Raw genomic sequence first — 13,849 nt, 5'->3', positions numbered from 1 at the left:
GCAACCAAACACCACAACCTACATATATATGAAGGTCTTTAAAGACAGAATTGTTACTGACTAATTGTCAATAACTCATTCAATAGATTTTGTATGTTCAAGAAGAGGGTTGAACAACCACCTTGTCTCTTTTTTGCTTCAGATTTTGCAAAGAATTCCATCAATTCATCAGTCATTACAAACACAGGTTCTTCTTCTTCTTCCATCAAGTCCTCTTCCCCCTACTTATTAGAAAATACCCATTATAACAGCTTAATGCACCTTACCATTAGTTAGATAAATAAATTTTTTAATTAACAGAAAAAAGTTACAACTTACAATTGAGAAACAAAATCATTCCTTGAGAAATACCCATTATAATAGCTCAATGCACCTTACCATTAGCTATTTCAGGCTTTCAGCTTCTACTTTCTTTGAGTTTCTGACAAGCCCTTTTAACCTGTATTCCAAATATACAAAGAAAAATGTAAGAAAAACTTCTACCAGGTCATAAGCAATGCAAACTATAAAATGAGTACTTTCTTTCACCTTATGGAAAGGGACCCCTTTAGATGATCAAGTCTTTCAGAGTTTCCTTTGGACTTCCTGTTCAAAAACACTAAGAAGACAAGAAAAGAAATTTTGCAAAATATTCTATTCATATTGCTATAACATCGTGCATTCTTAATTCATCAAACATAATACTTAGATACTCAAAAATAAAAATATCATAAACACAAGTAACAAAAAGATCAAAAACCAAGTTCACCAAGTATTAAACACAAATCAAAACTTCAAGTTTAACAAAGAGTTTGGTTCACTAATCTAATCATCCAAATTCTTCAAATATGTTGGCCCCACTTCTCAATGGTACCAACTACCAACCAAAGCCATGTGGTATTTTACCATCATCTTCATCTTCATCTTCGGGAGGTTGTGTTTCATCTACATTTCCAACTTGGGTGTTGGTTGCATTTTCCTCCATGATTCCCCATTGCTCAATGAAAAAATTATCATCATCTAAAGAACGAAAATAGAAAATTAGAACTCAAAAAATAGCTACAATAATCAAGTATGAAAATTTCATTTGAGATAATATCAATGATAGTTACCATCAGTCCTAGCTCTCTTTTTCTTGATGGTGATTCCATTATTGAAAGTGTTGTCTCATCAGCTTTAAACATATCATCATTCTCATTACCATCAAGTAATGGAGGATCCTCATCATCGTGCACTATCCAATCTTCCACAACATCAACATGCTCATGCCCAATTGGGTTAAGACTTTCAGTTTTTCTCCTACAAACCAATAAATGATACATTAGATGAAATGCAAGCATTAAAAAAAAGCAATCATGAAACATAAAAGTTAAAACACTTACCCATCCATCACATGCAAGTTGCAATGAACATATACTAGGTCATTGAGCCTTTAGTGCTCTAACCTATTCCTTCTCTTCGTGTGTATACGTTCAAAAACACTTCAATTGCGTTCACATTCAAATGAACTACACGTCTGGCTAAGGATCCGTACAACAATCCTTTTCAAATTTGGAGTGTCACAACCAAATCTCGACCACCATTCACCTATATACAATGAAATAGAGTTAATTTATAAAATAAAATAAAATAGAAAATTGAAATAATAAACATGTTATAAGAAAAAATATTTATTACCTAGAGGCGTTGACTTAAATGTCTTCATTGAGAAAGGTTTTCCAAAATTACCACGACAATTTTCAAAAATAATAAGTTCTTTGTTCAGCTTTATCCCCACATCATTTTATTTGATTACAAACTTTTCAATGACATAAAAAACTGCAGACATAATGGTCGGGGATTTAACTTTTGATTTCAGATCATATTGAAAGGTCAGGTCAAAATAATACCCTACAAGATGAAGCCTCTGACCTATTTGTCTATTCCATCTTCTATCAATAATGTTCACGATTGGGCCATATTCAGCTTTCTTATAATTAAAAAACTTTTTCAATGATTCTTTTGCCTTCAACATTGCATGATACATATACCCCATTGCAGGCCTAAACTTAGAATCTATAAGTCTCAATGCACTAACAAGAGGTGATGTGAAACCCACAATCATTTTGCATTGTGCCCAAAATTCAGAATACAGAACTATTTGTATTATTTCCTTCCCCTTTGCATCTTTTGCATACCTAGAATCAATAAAACTCCAATCTGTCACCAAATTTTGCAAATCATGCATGTGCTTCAAAATGCTATCCAATGCAATGAAATTAGTTGCAAAACGAGTGGCTCGAGGACGTACTATCTCAATCCAACCAGGTCTCTTCCTTAGCATTGAGAGTACAAAAATATGATTGTAGACAAATTTGGTAATTCTAGATGCACGTAGAACCACATTTGCAACATAATTCATTTCCCCAATTTCCTTTAACATCAAGTTTAGACAATGTGTTGCACAAGGTGACCAATATATCCATGAAAATTCTGCTTCCAACAATCTTCCTGTAGCTACATAATTTGCAGCATTGTTAGTGACCACTTTAACAACATTTTCTCCTTTTACCCAATCAATAACTTCCTTAAACAAAAGAAATAAATTATTTGCACTCTTGATTGTTTCAGAAGCATCTACAGACTTCACAAATGCAGTTCCTGTAGAACAATACACCAAAAAATTAATCAATGTTCGGCTACGTGTATCTGTCCAACCATCAACCATTATAGTGCAACCATATGTAGCTCAATCCTTACAGAGTTTATCAACTGACATTTGCACCTCCTAAACTAAATCCTTCAACAAATTGGTCCTACAATTATGATATGAAAGAGCTTTGTAACCTGGACCAATAGTAGCAAAGGCATCCAATATAGGCTAAAAATATCTTGAACATAAAGCATTCAAGAAAATACAAGCATCACACAACCACTTCATAACAGCATGGTCCACATGATTAATTGCTCCCTTAGATGCCAATACACTCTTAATTCCAGGTTGTGCACTTGGAGTGATTCGTGGAGCAAAATGACTAGTTATTAGCCCTGAAGATGCTTTCCCCTTTCCCGATGATGTAGTTGGTTTTTTTCCCTTGATAGGTATCATGTGTACTAGGTGGATCTATTTCTCTAATCTCAATATCATCATCATTATCATTCCTTCCACATTGTGCTCTAGTGTCAATAAAATTCATTGGTTGCTTTTCACTTCTTTTTTTGTCATTGATTTCATTCAACGATTGCTCCATTTTGAACCTTACATCATGGGGTATTTTACAACAAATTGCAATCTCACCTTTCCTTTGGGCAAGATGTTGTTTCATCCTATTAATCCCTCCCCCTTTAAAAGTCTTTTGACAATAAAGACATGTCATTGACTTTGATCCATTAAGAGGGTCAACTTTAAGGGAAACATACTCCCAAGCAGAATCAGTTTTTCCCCTAACATTTGATGAAATGGACTCTTGTGATGGAGTTGGATCAGATGTATTAGCATTTGGACTTTAAGATTCCGTCATCTTAGTTCAATTAAAGAAACCCAACTCAAAAATAAATCCATTCATACAAACACAAAATATAAAATTTAAAACCTTGCATTGACTAAAAGAACCAACCAAAATGTAAAATCGCTCCATATAAGCAAAAAATACTTAAGCAAATAATTAACCAAAATGTAAAATCACTCCATTAGAAATGTGAGTAAATTGCTTGCAAAAATTTAAGCAAAACTTCCAACATCTAATCATCATATGAAAATTAAGCAAAATATGCATATGAAAATTAAAAACAAATTAAGCCAGATTAATTAAACAAAGAACTAAGCATTTGACCATCAAATGAAGTTTGAGGGTTCAACAAGGCATATAATCAACAAGAAACTAATACAAAAATACAAGCAACAATTTTCTACTAGTAAATCTATCAACTTATCATCTGCTGCTCTTAATTATAAACTATAAAGTATTCACTAAAAGCCTCTGCCTAACAGGTCCAAAGCAAAATGATGAACCAAATGTAGAACAAATAGGGGTTGATGAACCAAATGAATAAAAAAACAATTAAATCACAATATACCTTCAGGGTTTCACTGCCGAGTGCCGGTAATGGTGGTGTGACAATGGATTTGCCGCCGGTGGGCTCGGGTAGTCAGGCTTGGTCGCAGGCAAGTTGTCGTCGCAAGCCTGCAAGTGCTGAGTGTCGTTGCCAAGTGCCAAGTGTCGAGTGTCACTGCAAGCTCGCCGTCCGCCACTACAAGCTCATCGTCTGCCGTTGCAAGTCATCGCTGCAAGTGCTGGATCTTCTCGCCGTTGGACGTCGCTGCAAGTGCTGGGGTGAGGGTTACTTTTCGCCACTGCAAGCTTGCCAGTCGCCGTCGGTGTGTATCACCATCAAATGCTGGAGGTGATGGCCGCCGCAAGTGATCGGTCGATAGGGTGTGAGGGTTGAGAGGAGTGAGAAGGGAACTCGGGAAAATGGGAAATAACCCTAAAGCTAAAGGGAAAATCGAATAAGGATTCGAACTGGTTGGGATATAATGGGCATTTATTTTTTGTTTTTTTATTTAAAACACTAAAAATAAAAATCTTAACCCACAAACCGCTGCCCGGGTCGAACGGTTTAGCAGTCCGACCACCCGAGTTAGCGGTTTTTTTGACTTTTCAACATTTTTTTTCAATTTTCCGGTTTCTAGTAAAATCAACCCATATGGCTGACCGGTTATCGGTTTTTCCAGTCCAGTCCGGTTTTGAAAACCATGATACATACAAATCTACCATGAAAATAAATTCAAAACATCATGTGAACTAGTTTTTAATTTGGATAAAAGACTTGATCCTCCCTTGAAATTTCTCCCAAGGTTGTGTTTGCTTGCAATGTAAATAAATTTGCAACAATGCAAAATCATGACAGTACAAATGATCCGAGTGTAAATTCTGACCTATTTTTGTTTCAAACTTTAACTTATTTTGCATGATTTCAGTACAAATGGAATAAATTAAGATATGAAGCAAAATAAAGTAAAATCCAAAATAAAATTAAACTAGAATTTGCATTTTCTACACTTGCACTCCCATGCATTTATATTAGTGCAAATAAAATTGCATTGCAACCAAACACAGTGTAAATAATTGGACTAAGATATCCCTTATTGGGTGATGTCATCGGATAAAAACCCAACTTTACGGTCTTTGCCCATTGTTACTCCTAAATAATTAGACTAAACTGAGAGAAAATTTACCTACATCTTCCACAATCGAACGAAATGAATAGCGCTTGTGGTTTTTTTTTTTTTTTGAAGATAAAATAGCGCTTGTACTTGAATTGCAAGAATTCAAATCAGCACCCCATAACGTCTCACAGCACATTCCCGTTGTGTATTAGGAACCTCTCCCGGTGATATTTCATCATTTTTTATACATGATCAAGAAATGTTTCCAATACTCGGCAGGGATATGCTGTAGGACCTTGTGGGATGCCGTCATAGGGGCTGATTTGATCTCGAATTGCAACCAAACGTGAAAACTCAACCTGCAGATCAAGGCTATTCGTTATTTAAACGATGTGTGAAAACTTGAAAGAGAATTTGGTAGAATATGAACGAAGTGAAAGATAGGATTGGGAAGGTGTGGCATTTTTTTTTGAGGGTACAAACAGAATTAGAAAGAGCCAACAGAAAGGATAATCCTTCTGGGCCAAAGTCAGAAATGTCCTTAGCTAAATAACAGTTTCTTTGGGAGATTGCATTCACGAGAACTTGGCAATCACTTTCAATTACAAAAGAAGAGCCTTGCAATTGGGATTGAGCTTTAAACCTTGGAGCATAGTTTTTAAAATCGGATTGGATTGGACGGTCGGATTGGAGAAATCGGGAACTAATCACCTCACTGGTTCCGTTTTTCTCCAAAATCATTGATTTTGGTTAGTAAACCGCTAAATCGGCCGGTTAATTGTTCGAACGATTTTGACCATTTTTTCAATTTTTTAATATTTTTAATAATTTTTTATTTTTTTGTTAAAATAGGCCAGCCGTTCGAATTAAACGGTCAGACCATTCGAACCAAAAACAGAACCCCTGACTGGTTCGGTTTTAAAAACCATGCCTTGGAGCATGGCAGATGCTTCTACTTGCAAAGGCGAGCTCACTCTCCGATTTCCAAAAAAGACCTGCCACCACCTGTCCATTCTGATCCCTGGAGATTACTCCATAGACTTAATCTTCTGACAAAAAAACTCCAATCTGTGTTAATCTTAATCAAACCAGGTAATAGAGGGTTCCAAAAATGAGGTGTCTTTTTTCCCTCTAGGGGAGCGGAAAGAGAGCTGCCATTCTTGTGGGGAAATCAGGTTCCTCTCCCTTTTCATCCCGTCAGAAACAGAAATAGTATGCGGCATTTAAACAAGTATACAAGACCAATTAAAACTTAGAATGCATCTACTACTTGTTTTCCGAGCTCGTCATTTGGATGCACATGTTCTATGCATTTCCTTTGAATATTTTGAAATAAAAAGGTGTCTCGTTTGAAAATGGTCTTTTTGAAAATTTAAAGAAAAATGAATGAACAAAATGTCTATTAAATTTATTCTGTCATATATGGTAGCTAAGAAAAGTTTAAATCCTATCAAAAAGTAGATGGGGGTTTAAGTATTTATGTTAAATGATTTATGCGAGTACATGCATTTATTTGGACAAGTGTTTTTAGGAAATATTAATCCAAATAAAAACATTTATTATCCTTCTTTTATTCCTCAAGTAAAGGTGTGCAATGATCAATTTATCCAAAAAGGTGATATTATTGAAGGACAATATTATTTAGCAGCTTTTATTATACATGGATAAATAATTTATACATTCAAGTCTAAGAAAAATATTACTTTTCCAGATAAATGAGTTACTCGCGAATCATTCTTTTACACATGACCCATTAATACTGAAAAACAAATATAAGTTTGTCCCTCTCTGACGTTTTCATGCTTAACTTAACTGGTTTCTACTCTCAGATTTGAATCCACATCACAGCAGAAACTTCAGAGTGCCCACTTCAGTCGCCAAATTTTGTCATGGAGATGGCCTGAAGAAGCATTTCTACAAGAAAAGCTGCCCTCAAGCTGAGGATATCATTGGGAAAGTGGTTTGGAAAAATGTAGCCCAGGATGCAACAGTTCCTGCTGGGCTCGTGAGGCTGCATTACCATGACTGCTTTGTTAGGGTAATAACTAATAAGAATTGTTTTGTATGTTTGGTATGATTAATAGATATTATCTCTCAGTCAGTTTCAGTACTGGTTTGATTCTTTTCTTCAGGGCTGTGATGGGTCGGTTTTATTGAACTCTACCAAAGATCATTTGGCTGAGAGGGATGCAAAACCAAACCTAACTCTGGACAGTTTCAAAGTTGTTGATGAGGCCAAGGATGCAGTGGAGAAGGCTTGCCCTGGAGTTGTTGTGCTGATATCCTTGCTTTGGCTGCTAGGAATGCAGTTGCCTTCCAAGTAAGTTCAATTTTTTTTCTAATTTTGTTGATTCATCATCATCATCATCACCATCTTCATGTCAACTCACAATGCTTCTTCTTTTACTAAAGCTGTGGATGGTTTGAAGAAATTACAGGACCCACTTGGTTGAGAGGACGTGTAGTTTGGAGAAATTAATTGATTTACTATAGTCATTAATTAAGCAAACTTCTGAACAACAAAAAAATTCCTATTTCTTGAATGTGATTAATTGGAGCAAAGACAACATGATTTGCCCAATGAATGGATAAGCTGATTGTGTGTAGTTGATTTGGATTTGCAGTTCAAGAAACCAATGGATGAGCAGATGGTGTTGATCCAACCCACCAGAGATGCACCCACAGTAAGGATAATGGCAAGAACAAGAAGAAATACTTCAAGCTTCAGAAGATGTTCTCTAGCAAGGTTCTGGTTAGCGCTACCAGTAGCAGAAGACAGATGCTCGTGGGTAGGAGAGTAGGGACAGATTTGATTATGAGCAGGAAGATTACTCTTCGATCAGCATCAGCATCGTTGATTTGGATTCCCCTTTACCAGTTGTTAAACGGTCTTTGGAAGAGATGTGGAGAGGTGTTGAAGGGTCTACATGTTCAACAGAGACAAGTTCCTTTTGCCCAACGACCAGCCTCCCTGTGAAGAAATTGATTAAATCATGTAACTTTTTTTGTCAATTACATGAAACAATTGTGTGTGTATATATATATATATATATATATATATATATATATATATATATATATATATATATATATATATATATTCATTTCATTGATTCTCAATTTTGTTCAACTTTCTTAGCTAGTTTGCTTCAACAATACAAAATCCATAGAAGGATAACTAACTTGTTCAGAGGTAGGAAACTATTGGTCCAAGAACTGTTCTGCTAGCACTGCATCCATATCCAATAATGGAACAATATATCAGGTATCCAATAATGGAACCTGCATCCCTACAGGTAATTTGAAGAAAATTAGAAAAAAATAAATTATTTAATATATATATATACTTTTAGCGGCAGTCGCTTTAGTTTTAGGGTAGTCGCGGGTGAATTTTTAGCGGCAGCTTAAGATTTATACCGGAAGCTGCAAAAATTGCCGCTAGAACCTTTAGCGACAGTTGTTTTAGCGGTAATTTGTCATCTGCGGCTGGCGACAGTTTTGATTGCCACTAAAAGTCAATTTTCTTTTAGTGGGGTTTCTTCTGGACTCCAAATTGCTTCTGATCCAACCCTTATCCGAACTTTTGGTCGTCGTAATATGTCAAACCCTACCAACTCTCCTGCTCGTATTATTGATATGGACGACTTTACACCTCGAAGTGTGGCTCCAAAGATAGAGCATCAGGATTCGGTAAATAAAAATATATAAACCTTGTTTCCTTTTTTATCTCTATGGGTGGAGGAGACTGGCCCGAATCAGCCCCACCTATATCCATGTTAATTATTAGTTGGAACTGTCATGGGGCAAGCTACCCTAAGGCAGTTCAAGAATTGCTGGATTTGGTCCTGCGTTAATCCAAATATTATATTTCTTTGTGAGATCAAAATCCAGGATTCTAATTTAAATTCTTTGATTAATACCTTATGTTACCCTAACTCTTTCATCATTAATCCTGATGGTTGGGCAGGTGTTCTTGTAGTTATGTCGAAAGTTGCTTTAAATGTTTCTGTTTTTTGCTCTCATAAGAGGTATCTTTTCTATTGCCATTTGGATTTTAGGATTTATATATGGACCTTTTGTTAAAAGAAATGTTTTCTGGACTCGTATCAATAACCTGCTTCTTTCACTTGATTTCCCTTTCCTGCTAATAAGGGACTTAAATGAAGCGGCATTCATAGATTTGTCTGCTCCCTCTTCCAATTCTATCAGTCACCACCTCACTTCTTCCTAGTACAGTTCACTAATCCTCATGCATAATTTGGTGGAACTCAATCTCCAAGGAGGAGGTGTGACTTGGTCTAATATAAGAACTGTAGGCTATACCCAGAGGACTTTAGATTGAGCTATCCTATCTCCGGAATGGCTCCAATTGTTCTCTGATACCTCCTGTTCTTAGGATCTAAATGGGATTCAGACCATCACCCTCTAATTCTAAACTTGCACCCCAAGAGCAGAAGTTACCCAAACCGTTTAGATTCTTTGAAATGTGGTTCTCAGATGAATTTTGTAAGCGTATTTTAGAAGACAGTTGGAACCTTTAGGTCTCTAGCTATGTAGCCTTTCGGTTTGTTAGTAAATTGGATGCAATCAAGAAAGATTTAATTCAGTGGAGAAAAACTCATTTTGTTGACCCCCAAAGCTAGAATAGAGAGTTTAGAGAAGCAAATCATTCAGACTGAGCAAATGGAGGATTATCCCTTAATCCAAAGCCTGTACAAACAATTAGAAGATGCCTCTTGGCGGTTAGAAAGCTTTTGGAGACAAAAATCCCACCACACTTGGCTGCCTTTGGGAGATAGAAATACTAGCTTTTTTCATAAAAACACTCTATGTAGAAGAAAAAAGAATTATATTGAAGGGAATAAAAATAACTCGAATCAATGGAAATCCACTCATGAGGAGATTGCACAGATTTTTAAGGATTACTTTTCAGATCTTTTTGCTTCTCAGGCAACTCAGGAAATTGAGAATCTCCAATCCCTTCTTCCTCCAATAATCTCCTAGGAAGATAATTCCATGTTATTGGCCATTCCTACTGAAGAAGAAATCAAATCTTCTCATTTTAGTATTGGAAGCCTTAAGTCTCCTCGCCCGGATGGAATGCCACCCTTGGTTTTTAAAGATTGTTGGGATTTTATAGGATCTGAAATTGTGCAAATGGTCCAAAAATTTTTCACAAATAAGAAGTTACTTAAGAGAATGAATTACACTTTCATCTGTCTGATTCCTAAAAAAGTTTATTGTATAAAAGTTCAAGACTATAGGCTTATTAGCTTATGTAATGTCACCTATAAGATCATAGCTAAATTAATAGCTTCTAGGCTAAGGCTAGTTCTTGACAAGTGCATTTCTCCTAACCAGTTAGCGTTTGTCCCGGGCAGACATATAGCTGATAATACTATCCTAACTCAAGAAGCCTTCCATTTTCTTAAACATAAACAGAGGGGTACAAGTTACATAGTTGTGAAACTAGACATGTCCAAAGCTTATGACCGTCTAGAATGGGGCTTTCTATTAAGTGTTCTGTCTGCCTTAGGTTTCTCAGAAGACTTGTTCTATCGTTAAAGAATATATCTCCACAGTTTCTTATTCTTTCCTCATAAATGGAACCTTAGTAGGTTATTTTTGCCCTTCCAGAGGTATCAGACAAGGAGATCATTTATCTCCCTACTTGTTCATCCTAGCCATGGAAGGGTTAAGCCATCTTTTGTACCAAGCTGAGGCTGACAACAATTTAAAAGACAAAATTATCTGCTAATTCTCCCGCCTTTTAACATCTCTTATTTGCAGATGATATTATGCTCTTCTTAAGGGCCCATAGAGATGAGTTGGACAATCTGAACTCTATTCTTTCAATCTTTCAAAATGCGTCAGGCCAACTTATAAACTTTGAAAAATCTAGGATCTATTTTAGTAAAATATCTATCATTGCCATCAAAGAATGATCAAGAGACAACTCCATATAGGATCCCTTGGAACTCCTCTGATTTGGACTAGGAACAGACACAATCAACTCAGTTTTGTTTTGGATAACTTGAATGCTAAATTAAACAATTGGAGGGCCTCAGCCATCAGCCAAGCTAGGAAAAAAGTCTTGATCCAATCAGTCTTACAAGCTACCCCAGAAAACAATTCACCAAATGAATAAAATCATTAAAAATTTCTGGTGGAACACCTCAAAATCTCACAGACAGTGCTACCGCTGGTGTGCTTGGAATACTCTGTCCTTACCGAAAGCTTTTGGTGGTCTGGGCTTTAAAAATTTGACTCTGGTTAATCATGCTCTGCTTAAGAAAACCGCCTGGAAATTCTTAAATGAACAACATAAACTCTGAGTTCAAATCTGGAAGTCAAAGTACTTGAAACCAGAGAATACCTTCCCTTACATCACCCCTTCTAATGCCTAGGCTTGTTGGAAGTCAATCTATCCTAAACTTAGGGAACTTGCCACTGAAGTAGGTTATTTAGTCAATGACAATTCGGACTTCCTGATTTCTCAATACCCCTAGATCCAAACTAATCAAAAAATTCAATGGATTCCTTTACCCTTAGCCCCTCAGCTGCGAAATATCTCTATCAATAACCTCATTTCAGAAGGAAATTAGAATCCATCCTTAATTCATCATCACTTTGATAGGGAGGCTGCTATGCAAATCCTCCAAACCCTGATCTTCCCCTCCTCTAATCATCGTCATTGGATTTGGTTCAGCATAATTTAGGAGTCTTCACTGCAAAGGAATAATATAAAATAAAACAAGCTCGATCAAATCCCATAATAGATGATGATTTGAAATCCTGTCTTTCCAAAATTTGGAAACTCAAAATTCCTACAAGATACCAACTTTTCTTATGGCGAATTCTCAACAATTTTATTCCAACCAGATGTCTTCTTTTCTTGGACTCTATTGAGAAACTTTGTATCTTTTGTAACCAAGAGGAAGAAACCTCGCAACGCCTTTTTTTGCATTGCTCTTTTACTAGAGTTGTTCTCTTTGGCAATCCCTGGAATATCAATTTCTCCCTCACCAACAATACTTTTTGGATAGCTTATTTTACTCTGCTATATAATCAAATTCAATATAATTTTCTTTTCCTCCAAGTTTTAAGTTGGTTTGCAATTTCCTGCTACTATATTTGGTCTACTAGAAACAAAAAAAATTTTGAACAAAAGCATTCACTCCCCATGCAGATCCTTTCAGTGGTGAATAAAATCTTTCAAAATTCCCTTCAACCTACCCCTGTAGTTAATCTTCAGACACCTCAGGAAAATAGTTTACATTTAGCCATTACTTATAATACTGAACTCATCATTTTTTACAAATGCAGTAAAATTGGCTAACTCTTGCTTCACTTTTGGAATTGTGATCTTAATTCAAATCTTCAGTGCCTAAGTATCATTGGAGGAAAAACTTCACAACCTTTAGATATTGTTCATGCTGAGATTTATGCCATTTTGCAGGTTGTTTTGAAGTTACAAAGTTGGAATTTCAGAAATGTTGTCATCTGCTCAGATAATCTTCAAGTGATACAGAAAGCTATGTTACCTTGGTTCTTGATGAGGGCAGATTTGGCCCTCCAATGATATTGTGACACATGCCACCTCAGAACAACTAGGTGACATCCGGAATCACTTTGGCAACAACTTGCCTTACCCAAGTTGATGGTGTCCCACCTAGTGGCCTGGCCCAGGCGCGACCTGGCGGCCTGGCCCTGGCGCGAACTGGCAGCCTGGCGCAGGCACGAGCTGGCAGCCCTGACGGCGTGGCCCTCGTGCGAACTGGCAACCTGGCATAGATGCGAGTTGGCAGCCTGGCACAGACGCGACCTGGCGGCCTGGCCCAGGTGCGAATTGGCGACCTGGCGGCCTGCGAGACGTGCTCGCCGACAAATTTGGCATGCATATCCAAACACTCCCATGATCATTGGAAGTTGGCACACGTGCCGAACGATCCAGAGGGTGGTCAACGTTCATGGCGATTACCTTAGGGAATCTCGGACCACTTAGACGACTTCTCAGAAATCTCGGATATGGTGCGTGAAGCCCACGCCAAACAATGCCTATATAAAGGCACCAACCCCAATGACAAGGGGAGCAAGTAAGCAAATAAGCAAATTCTAGCCTTGGTTAGCCACCCCGGGTCCTCTGACATTTGGTTCCTTACAGGTCTCTAAAGAGCAACGAAGCTCATCAATCCAGCTCGTCACCAGGCAGCTCGACACCTCATAGTCAGCTCGCCACCAGGCAACCCGGCACCTCACAGGCAGCTCGGCACCTGGTCAACCCAGCACCTCACAGGCAACTCGCCACCTGGTCAGCTTGGCACCTCACAGGCAACTCGCCACCTAGTTAGCTCGGCACCTCATAGGCAGCTCGGCACTATAGTCAGCTCGCCACCTAGCCTGCCCAGCTCGACTCATCTCGGCAGCCAAAGTTCTCCACTTCGGCCTGAGTCATCAACCACTTGGAAACAGACCAAATGACGAGGTACTTAGCACAAAAAATTCACACTCCACCAAAAATTGATTCATCAATTCTGCTTCTGGCTTTTGCAAAAAACCAAAGATCCGTTTGGTTGGCAATAATAGGGGTCCGGAATCGGAATCGGTCCATTCCGATTCCATGCGTTTGATTGGGCGGAATCAGAATCCGATTCCCATCTCGGACGGAATGGCAATCCCCATTTTCGGAAATGGGCCATTCCTGACCCACCCCCCCGGAAT

General features: G+C 37.6%; 1 protein-coding gene and 1 long non-coding RNA gene across 2 annotated transcripts; one reads left to right on the top strand and one right to left on the bottom strand.

Moving 5' to 3' along the window:
- Positions 1–384: 384 nt before the first annotated feature.
- On the bottom strand, positions 385–2,686 carry LOC148792068 (uncharacterized). The gene is made up of 5 exons (XM_088903715.1): positions 1,869–2,686; positions 1,181–1,278; positions 886–999; positions 529–598; positions 385–439 (listed from the first exon to the last, which is right to left on the bottom strand). The coding sequence occupies exons 1-5, from the start codon at positions 2,684–2,686 to the stop codon at positions 385–387; spliced, it is 1,155 nt and encodes a 384-aa protein (XP_088759841.1).
- Positions 2,687–6,929: 4,243 nt separating this feature from the next.
- LOC148792067 (uncharacterized) lies at positions 6,930–8,157 on the top strand. The gene is made up of 3 exons (XR_016085275.1): positions 6,930–7,166; positions 7,261–7,448; positions 7,753–8,157. It is a non-coding gene; the product is annotated as an uncharacterized LOC148792067 (long non-coding RNA).
- Positions 8,158–13,849: the final 5,692 nt, after the last annotated feature.

This window comes from Nelumbo nucifera, chromosome 4 (assembly GCF_055504915.1).
Source record: "Nelumbo nucifera cultivar China Antique chromosome 4, China Antique-T2T, whole genome shotgun sequence".
Lineage (NCBI taxonomy): Eukaryota > Viridiplantae > Streptophyta > Magnoliopsida > Proteales > Nelumbonaceae > Nelumbo > Nelumbo nucifera.
Note: the sequence above shows the minus strand (reverse complement) of the source record. Positions and strands in the feature narration are given on the sequence as shown.

Coding starts and splice junctions, on each gene's coding strand:
- LOC148792068 (XM_088903715.1), bottom strand. CDS start 2,686: ATGGTTGATGGTTGGACAGATACACGTAGCCGAACATTGATTAATTTT. Junction 1,279..1,868: donor CAGAGGCTTCATCTTGTAGG/GTATTATTTTGA, acceptor ATTGGTTTGTAG/GAGAAAAACTGAAAGTCTTA. Junction 599..885: donor AGATGAAGATGAAGATGATG/GTAAAATACCAC, acceptor TTGTCTTCTTAG/TGTTTTTGAACAGGAAGTCC.